Raw genomic sequence first — 10,290 nt, 5'->3', positions numbered from 1 at the left:
TTTTTTTTTTTTTTTTTTTTTTTTTTTTTTTTTTTTTTACCAAATTGAATTCTTTTGGGGAGTCTACTTGCTTTCTAGTAGGAGTAACAATGAGGAAAAAAACAATATGAAAAAGCCCTTCAGGAAATAATGAATTATATTCCATTCAAGGCTAAGATTTTGTTCCTGAGGGGGTTATGTAACTCTGAACGTTATTAGCTCACTATGATCCAACTTGATTTTTATGATTTTTTTTACATCAAAGCTGACTGTTGTGTTTTTGTACTGACAGTCTTATCTTAATAGACTAGATGTACTTAGTGATTCCTTTTGGGAATACTTCTTATATTTTTTTTAGAGATCCTACTCTCTCCAGCCCGTATTTAAAACTGGGTTTCTTCTGTCTCCTTAACCCTCAGAAAGCTCACAAACCAACCAACCAACAGAAAATCCCTAAAGAAAGAAAAAATAACTTCTAGTTCCTGAAGTTAGTTATTTGTGAATTACTTGTATTGATAAATAAAACTGTCAGTTTCCAGTATCACATCTCTTCAGCGTAATAAATAATCCTTGAAGGTGATTGCCATTATACTTATGAAGGTTGGAACTCCATTTTACAAGGTAAGGAAAATCACTGAAGTCTTTATACCTGGTCACAATTTCATCTTAAAAGACCCTAGAAAAATGCTGAAGGTGGCCGGACGTGGTGGCTCCCAGCACTTTGGGAGGCTGAGGCGGGTGAATCACGAGGTCAGGAGATCGAGACCATCCTGGCTAACATGGTGAAACCCTGTCTCTACTAAAAACACAAAAAATTAGCTGGGCGTGGTGGCGGGCGCCTGTAGTCCCAGCTACTCGGGAGGCTGAGGCAGGAGAATGGCGTGAACCTGGGAGGCAGAGCTTGCAGTGAGCCGAGATTGCACCACTGCACTCCAACTTGGGTGACAGAGCGAGACTCAAGTCTCAAAAAAATAAAACAAAAAAAAAAAAGAAAAATGCTGAAGGCATCTCAAAAGATAATTTTAAGTTTACCCCAAATATTCATATAAGGTGGACAAGGGGGCCACGGTTATGAAACACAACTTTAGTGTTTCGGATTCCTCTAATCAAAGATGTCATTAACTGGCTGGGCGCGGTGGCTCACGCCTGTAATCCTAGCACTTTGGGAGGCCAAGACAAGCAGATTGCCTGAGCTCAGGAGTTCGAGACCAGCCTGGGCAACATGGTGAAACCCCATCTCTACTAAAATACAAAAAAAATCAGCCAGCACGGTAGTGGGCGCCTGTAATCCCAGCTACTCAGGAGGCTGAGGCATGAGAATAGCTTGAACCTGGGAGATGGAGGTTGTAGTGAGCCAAGATAATGCCACTGCACTCCAGCCTGGGCAACAAAGCGAAACTCTGTCTAAAAAAAAAGGTGTGTTATTAACAAAATCTGTTGTTGAAAGCACATAAATACACATGCCTCTATATTATGACAAATTCTGGAAATATTGGTCATTCTAATACCTTTATTCTTACTTAAACTTGGGGGAACATGCCTTTCTTGAAACTATAACTTCTAAATTTTTAATGTAAGCAAACCCCTAACTTCCAGCTTTGGAAAATCAGCTCTGTTGCAGCTCATTTTTTGGAGAAAAAAAATGTTTTGTGTGAAATACAGCTTTTAAGCTCAAGTTTTAAAAAGACATGTTGTCTATTTGAAACTTAAGATGTGAATGGGCTTATCTTTGGGTCCTTATCCCGGGTGCCGGAGTTCTTGATGCTTCTCCTCCACAAACCTCGACTCATTGGGAAAATTTCCATTTGTACTGGGTATTTCTTCATTTTTTTCCCCAGTTGGAATCACAGCACACTTTAAAAGATTTAGCAAGGTGTCATCAGGGATGGCACTAGAGAGTGGAGAAGTAGTGCATCTGCTCTGTCCTATTCCTGATTACAGACATTGAGGAAGTAATCCTATCTATCCCCGAAGACAGAACCTCATGGTCCAACTGTTATTAAGCATGGAATCAAGTGGAAAAGACAACTTTTCTCTTTTAGCTCAGTTATTTCATTCTCATCTAGAGGCAGTTTCTCTTTGAATAATTCTGATCCTGGGAAATAATTCTTGTCCATTCTCCTACAGTCTTTAGGGTATGAAGGTCATTTGAAAAAAAAAATGTCCTTTTAAAAAACGTTTCCTTCTTGGTTTGGGGCTCCCGATATGTAACCCTCAGGGAAAATGTGTTCCTCTAAATCCTGGATTGTGACCCATTTAAGATGTTAATATGTGTTTTTCTTGATGAGTTAGCACACATAAACTATATGCCTTCAAAGAATTTGAGAAATTTTGTCTAATATGGAAAAGCTGAGTTAATTGCCATAAACATAATGGAAACATAGGACTGGCGTGGTGGCTCATCCCTATAATCCAAGCAATTTGGGAGGCCCAGGCAGGTGGATCACCTGAGGTCAGGAGTTTGAGACCAGCTGGCCAACATGGTAAAACCCGTCTCTACTAAAAATACAAAAATTAGCCAGGCATGGTGGTGCATGTCTGTAGTTTCAGATACTAGGGAGGCTGAGGTGGGAGGATTACTTGAACCTGGGAGACGGAGGTTGCAGTGAGCTGAGATGGCACCATTGCATTCCAGCCTGGGTGACATAGTGAAACTCTGTCTCGAAAATAAAAATAAATAATAATAATAATGGAAGCATAAAGTTAGGTTTCATTCATTTATTTGCATCAAAAGGAAAGATTGGTTTGTCTAGTTTCATCAAATCCTACATGAGAAGAGTTTATACTGCAAAAATCAAGTGTATTATATAATGTGATAAAATAAAGATCAAAATCATGACGTTTTTATGCTTGTGGTTCTAAGCACACTGTGAGTGTTTCAGTTTTTTTTTAAAGACTAGATTTTGGATATGTATTGAACAGACTTATCAGTGTGATTCGTCAAATCAAGAACATTTGAGAACGAAGTTCTCACAGACACTTGAATTGTTGGAACCTCAGTAGCTCATATCATTGAGCTAAATTTATATGCTAAAGTTAAAATTACAAAAACACAACTCCAAAAAGGACATGGCTGATTTGTTTAAGAAGTGGGATTGTTCAGCCTTAAACTAGACATGTGAATTGAATAGAGAGAAATTAGAGGCTGTAAGCATTTGAGACTCAATGAAACCACATATTTAAAAAAAAACTCTAATTCACAGGTTGGGAAGGATTACAGTTTTTTTTTTTTTTTTCCCCTAGAAATGAAGTCACAATTCAGAAGGGATTTATAGAGTTTGATGAGTATAAATTATGTTTTACATTCCTGAAGCAATGCCTTTGGAGTATAAACTTTAAGATATATATGATTTCTCAAGCCTGCCTTTCTAATCAGTGTGGTTTAGTTTGAAGAGAAACTAATTATGTTAAAATTGATGTATAGCTATTGCTAAGATAATTTATCTTGGAAAATTTGGAGCAAAATATATAAATATAAATCTCCAAATGATTCTGAAGTCTCTGGCTATGAGACTAAACTTTAGGCCATATTTGAATTTCAGTGGCTCTATGGAATTATATTCTTTATCACTATTGACATTGAAGTTGACAGTCACTCAGTATCCCAGCTGTATACCTGGAGCTAGAGTTTGATGTGATCTGATTGAAACAATTCAGTCTACTAAATACCATGGTTTTCATTTATTTGATTCACAAATGTCAGTGAATAGCACCAGGCCTAAAATTGTTGATCTTTGCATAAATAGAGTGCTTTTTGAATTACTTTTCAAAAAGTAATTTACTTTTGAAATTACTTGATTTTTGAAATTACTTTGATTACTTACTTTTGAAATTACTTTGATTACTGCTGAATGTCCATAATATTGAATAGTTAAGAAGGGCTACTTTGCTAGTGTTATGGATTAAACATAATTTAGCTGGCTGGGCATGGTGGCTCACATCTGTAATCCCAGCGCTTTGGGAGGCTGAGATGAGAAGATCACTTGAGGCCAGGAGTTTGAGGCCAGGAGTTTGAAACCAGCCTAAGCAACAGAGTGAGACCTTGTCTCTAAAAATAACAAAAATAGGCTGGGTGCGGTGGCTAACGCCTGTAATCCCAGCACTTTGAGGGGCTGAGGTGGGCAGATCACTTGAGGTCAGGAGTTCAAGACTGGCCTGGCCAGCATGGTGAAACCCCATCTCTACTTAAAAAAAAAAATACAAAAATTTTCTTGGTGTGGTGGTGCATACCTGTGGTCCCAACTACTATGGAGGCTGAGGCAGGAGAATCGATTGAACCCAGGAGTTGGAGGTTGCAATGAGCCGAGACTGTGCCACTGCACTCCAACCTGGGTGACAGAGTGAGACTCCATCTCAAAAATAAATAAATAAATAAATTTTTTTTAAAAAGTGGCCTTGCGAAATATGAAACTATACTTAGATAGGTTCACTATTGAAAGTAAAATAGACACTCCCAAACTTGTGCATCTTCAAAAGTGAATCCTAGTGATGATGGTTGCACAATGTGAATGTACTTAATTCCACTGAACTGTAAATTTACAAGTGGTTAAAATTTGAAATTTTATATTAGGTATATCTTACCACAATAAAAATTCCACTTCAGTGTACACAGGAATGGACCCTGGAAACAATGTTGGAATCTCTGATGATTAATCAAGAGAGCAAGAAGAAATAAGACCCCGGGGCACATTCAGGTTAGTGGGATGATAGTTAAGAAATATATGAAAATACAGTAGCATAAAGATATTACGTAAAAACAATGATAAGAAATTATGGAATAAAGAACACAAGGGACAAAGTTTCTGGACAGTAAAAGGACTAAAACAAAGTGGAAAAAAGTGATGAGAAGATTAATGAGGGTTGGAGGGCAGTTAATGTATAATACAAAAGTGATTCCATGGTCATGTGACAAGCAGATCCCCATGACAGTGAGAAAGTCATCACACTGGTTTTCAAATGCAACAGTAACTAAAACTGGCAATTGAAGATCATATGAGCAGGCGGAGTCAAGCCATACAATAGAAGGTGACCTACCAACACAAAATTGATGAAATATTGCAGTGAAATTGTTTGAAAATAAATGCACTCTCAATTTTAAAGAGTACGGGGGGCCTAAAATTGTAAAGTTTATCTCATATTCAGCGGGGCGAGGATTGTAAACCTTAGTTGTATTCTGCAATTATCTATTTTTTAAAAACTATTTTATTCCCATTAACCATTCTGTCACTTGGAAGCAATTCATGTTCTAAAAATATCTGTGATTTTCTTTCTCACAGTATTATAACAATTTATGTAAAGTGAAAACACACTGAAACGATAATATACATCTTTAATGGAAATATACACTTATATCAAAGTATAGATAGAGCAGACTGTTTAACACAATAACTGATACTTCACATCAACAGCAGGGCTGTGGGAGAGAGGGCGGGATAAGAGAAGGATAGGCCTTTACTATATCTATTTCCTGCCATTTTACTGTACAGAATTAGACCATATGCCACGAGTCCTCCATGTGTAACAATAAAAATGAATAATTTTAACAGCTAATAGTAAATTTTTTTTGAGATAGAGTCTCACTCTATTGCCCAGGCTAGAGTGCCATGGCACAATCTTGACTTACTGCAACCTCTGCCTCCCAGGTTCAAGTGATTTTCATGTCTCAGCCCCCTGAGTAGCTGGGATTACGTGCACCTGCCACCACGCCCAGCTAATTTTTGTATTTTTAGTAGAGACTGGGTTTCACCATGTTGACCAGGCTGGTCTCGAACTCCTGACCTCAGATGATATGCCAGCTTTGGCTTCCCAAAGTGCCAGGATTACAGGTGTGAGCCACCACACCCCGCTCAGCTAATAGTTATTGACTGCTACTGTATGCTCGGTATTTCGCTATGCATAAGTACATTACCTATTTTATTTTATTTTATTTTATTATTTTATTTTATCTTTACATTTCTCCAGGGAAGTAAGCACAACACCAGGCTTGTTGAAATAACTTAAAGCAGGTAAATGGCAAAAATAAAATAAGGGGACTCATAGGTAGGCCTAACCATTTACCACTTCCTCCAGTATAGCCCTTTCGATCTCCATGTTGCTCTTTTTCATTTTTTATCCCTTTCCAAGTTGCCCTGGTATTTGTTTTTTGCCTCATTTTTAAGGCATAGTACTTTTATTTTTGTCTGAGAAAAAGGGACCAGATAAACACACAATGAGGTTTGTCTCAGAGCCTGGATCCATGAAGGAATGGCACTGCCAGTTGCCCTTCAGCTGGCAGGCACCCCTCAGCTGCTTTGACTCCAGGTAGCATAGAAAAGAGATGGAAATGGACATTAAAGTGCTTCTGGTGCCATGCACTGAATGCTATATTTTCTTATTTCCCACAATCCCCTATGAAGTGAAGAAACTATTTTCATCTCTATTTTATAAATGAGAAAACTAATGCTCTGAAAATAGGAGTGCGTTTCTTTAGGTCATACAGCTAGTGAGTTAAAATTCTATCCTCAGTAGCTCTGGCTCCACAGTCCCTGCTTTTTCCATGGTATCATGCTGCTTCCTTAAAGGGCTAAGTTAGCCTTGTTAGGAGGCTCTCCCAAACTGTTTGATAAGATGGCATAAAACTACACCTGCTTGATTGTAAACCTTGCCTAAATGGAAAGCAGAGCCTCACCTGTGACCTGCTTGAACTGCCCTCCTTCAAAGAGGTGGAACCTAACATTTTGGAGGTCATACCATAGCAGATCCTGCTCCAACCTTTTATTGAACTACAAACCGTGAGTATGACTTCATCTTTCAACTGTGTTTTTTAGCCTTCTCACTAAGGGGCTGCCAGGGATTCAGTTGTGCCAACAATTACCAGCATCCAGGCGGTGACCCTTCTGTAATCACTGCCCACTATGTCCCCAGTGTATAGGATAGGATCCTTTGTTATGTGCTGTCACAGAACACTGTTCTTTCAAAGTACATATCTTAGTAGGTAACTATATATTCGTTAAAGCGATCATTTACTCTATATCCACTACCAGCTTGTAAGCTCCACGAAAGCAGGGTCAGTGTCTGTCTTCTGTATTGCAAACACTCAGAACAGTGCTCAGTAAGCATTTGTTAAATGCATGAATGCTTTTCCATCAAAGAATCAGATGGTTACTTATCTGGCCATAAAGAAAATACAAAAAGGTGTCTGTGCCTTGGATAAATGGGCCTAGCTGTGAGGCCTGCCCAACCATTTGTTTGTTAGAGAGCGAAATGGTAGAAAAATGCTGATTCTTGCTCTACTGCTCCAGACTTTGGAGGCCTTAAGCTTCCCTGAAAGCAGACATGAGCTCAGCTTACCTCTTTCTGGTGGTATTTGATTGCCACCTTCAACTTGGCCAGGTCATGGTACTTCTGAGGGTCAAGCTCTTCACTGTGGTCATCTCGATGATTGAGGATGATCTCCAGTTCCCTGGAGCTCCGAGCTTGGTCCAGCAGGTCTTTGGCAAAGAGCTTGCACTGCTGAGAGAGCTCCTCATACTCGGCCTTGAACTCATTCTCCACCTTGCTGAGCTCCTTGAGCTCCCAGCCCAGGCGGAAGGCAGTTAGGATGGGGTCCTCACTTGATAAGGCAATGAGTGAGGGGCTTGCCAAAGCCTTATAGATGTTCAGTCGGGAGCGAGAGTGGCGCAGACTGTCTACCTCTGAACTAGACACACACTCCACACAGTTGCAGCGGATCTGGTGGGGCCGTGGGATAGTGACCCGTTTTTGGACAAGCAATTTGATGATTTCGTAGTTGTTGGTGTGGGCAGCCAGCATGATGGGAGTGATGTCCGGTGTGAACTCAGAGAACTGTGTGTCCATCATCAGAGTGGGGACCTAGGTACAAGAAATCAGAAGCATAGAAGGGCAGGATTAAAGTTTGGAGAGAGAAGCATAGGTCCTATAAAATGCTGGCAATTCAGGAATTAGAGTCTCCATTCTTGTTTCAATTTTTTGACCTCCTAAACCTTCTTCCTTATAGCTAATGTTTATGGAATGCTTATTGTGTGCCAGCCACTATTCTAAGCACATTACATGTCTTTACTCATTTAATCTCCACAACAACCTTGTGAGGTAAATATTCTTCCCATATGAAGAAGCTGAGACACAGGGAGATTAGTGAACACACCTAAGGTTACGAAGTTTTTAGTCAGCAGAGCCAAGATTCAAACCCAAGCAAGACTCTAGAACCGAGCTCTAGAGTCAAGTTGTCAATTATGCAATGACAGCATTCTCATTTCTGTCTGAGACATACTGGAGAATACAGAGAAGTAAAGGACATTTTTTCCTGACCTCCTGGAGAATTATTTGGGTAGAGCAAACTTACATAAAACTGGTAACAGTACATAGTATTATCTGCTCAGTTCCAAATGAGCAGTAGAGGCTGCAGGAATATTTATTTGAAAGGCTAATGACAACCAGTAATCTTCAGGACCGTATCATTAAATCAAACCCCCGGGGCTAAAGAGAAGATTCCCTCAAATGATTACATTAACTTTGTGTGTGTGTGTATATATATATATACACACACACACACACATATATACGTATATATGTATAAGTGTATATATATACACACACACACACACACACACATGTAACTTCAGGGGACCAAAGACCAAGGCCAGACAGGGTTCATCCAACTTCCTGTAGGTCCCAGGAAGGTAAAGATAATTCGTTAGGGTCAGGAAGAAGTACTCTGAAAATGAAGACTTCTCGGCTTGGGGAGGGGATACTGACAACAAAAGGACCATTGATAAAACTGCTATGTCCATGATGTAATGTTTAGTGTAAATAGCAGCTATGAAGGTGGGGGCTTCTTTGGGTATTCAGGGGCACTTCTGGGTGAGTGCGCAGAACCTGATCAATGAATTAAAAAATCTTTCAACTTTAAAATGTCTCTTGCCAGGCACGGTGGCTCACGCCTGTAATCCCAGCACTTTGGGAGGCTGAGGCAGGCGGATCATGAGGTCAAGAGATAGAGACCATTTTGGCTAACACAGTGAAATCCCGTCTCTACTAAAAATACAAAAAATTAGCCAGGTGTGGTGGCGGGCGCCTGTAGTCCCAGCTACTTGGGAGGCTGATGCAGGAGAATGGAGTGAACCCAGGAGGCGGAGCTGGCAGTGAACCGAGATCACACCACTGCACTCCAGCCTGGGCAACAGAGCAAGACTCAGTCTCAAAAAAAAAAGAAAAGTCTCTTTTAGGATCCAGTCTTTTCTCAGTCCAGTAGGGAAACTGAGGCAGCTTGCTAGACTCACAGAAGAGTTTAAGTGTGGTAGGATCTAGAGCTAGAGAAGGGGAGGCCTGGAATACTTAATAGAGGCAACAGAGGCTTTATGAAGAGGTGAAGCCGAGTATTCAAAACATGGATAGGATTCCAGAAAATTGAGAAATATTGATTTTATTACACTTTAGGAAAACATGTTTTAAATGTTCATTTTAACTGGGTAGGACAGACCGTGGATAATTGGGAGTCTCATCGAATAGACAAATCATGGGATTTTTGTTTTGTTTTAAATTTTCTTTCTCTCTCTAAATGTAAGCAGAGAGACAAATCGTGTTTTAATCAATAGGTTCTTTTTACTCTCAAAACTTCTTTAAAAAATAAAACAACAACCCACAGTTACTGGCTAACTGACAAAGGGATGAGTTACTGTTTTTCAACATCATTGCCTCCCTCCCACCTTGCACGCAGGATTCTCCAACAGGGAAGTGGCCAGAAAACATAGAGTAGTAGAAAGGTGGAGGAGGAGGAGTTTGCAAGAAATCTGTTTCCTTCACTGAGTGCTTGCATCAGTCTCTCAATAGTTGAAAGCTGACTGCATAACGGTCATTAATTACTAGCATGGAACAGGAGTAAACATTGTTAAACATTTAGAGGGAGCCGCTACAAACAAGACAGCAGGAAGGGAGCAACTGGCTCATAAAGTAAATTGGACATAGGAAAGAGAAAGAGTAATCTCAGAAATTAACATAAGCCTGCAGGCTAAGGAAGAAGTAGGTCTGAGTGGGCCTGGAAATGAACATAAACACCATCAGCATAAAGCCTAGAGTTGGGAGAGATGGGGAAGTGAGAAATTTGTCACAGTCTCCCCAGGAAGAAGAGAGCTCAGATCTGAGAATTCTGCCCTTTCTCTGGCCAGAGGCCTTCCTCAATCTCTGTCTGGGTCTAAAAGTGTTGAGTAGAAGGGAAGAGAGGCTAACCTGTAGCACAGGATTTCCTGGGTTACATTGGGGGTATGGGTCTGCTTCCTACCATGCTATTCCTCCTTCTGTCTCTCTCTCTCTCTC

The 10,290-nt window shown here is 40.1% G+C and overlaps 1 protein-coding gene across 1 annotated transcript in view; it reads right to left on the bottom strand.

The window, feature by feature from the left end:
- The window catches only part of TRPC5 (transient receptor potential cation channel, subfamily C, member 5), a 326,052-nt gene that overhangs the window by 138,361 nt on the left and 177,401 nt on the right, over positions 1–10,290 (bottom strand). Inside the window, exon 3 of the mRNA XM_011953532.1 lies at positions 7,309–7,830. Coding sequence (XP_011808922.1) covers positions 7,309–7,830 — 522 coding nt within the window. The remainder of the gene's footprint in view (positions 1–7,308; positions 7,831–10,290) is intronic.

This window comes from Colobus angolensis, unplaced genomic scaffold (assembly GCF_000951035.1).
Source record: "Colobus angolensis palliatus isolate OR3802 unplaced genomic scaffold, Cang.pa_1.0 Scaffold366, whole genome shotgun sequence".
NCBI lineage: Eukaryota > Metazoa > Chordata > Mammalia > Primates > Cercopithecidae > Colobus > Colobus angolensis.
The sequence above is the reverse complement of the archived record's forward strand: the minus strand, read 5'-3'. Positions and strand labels throughout refer to the sequence as shown.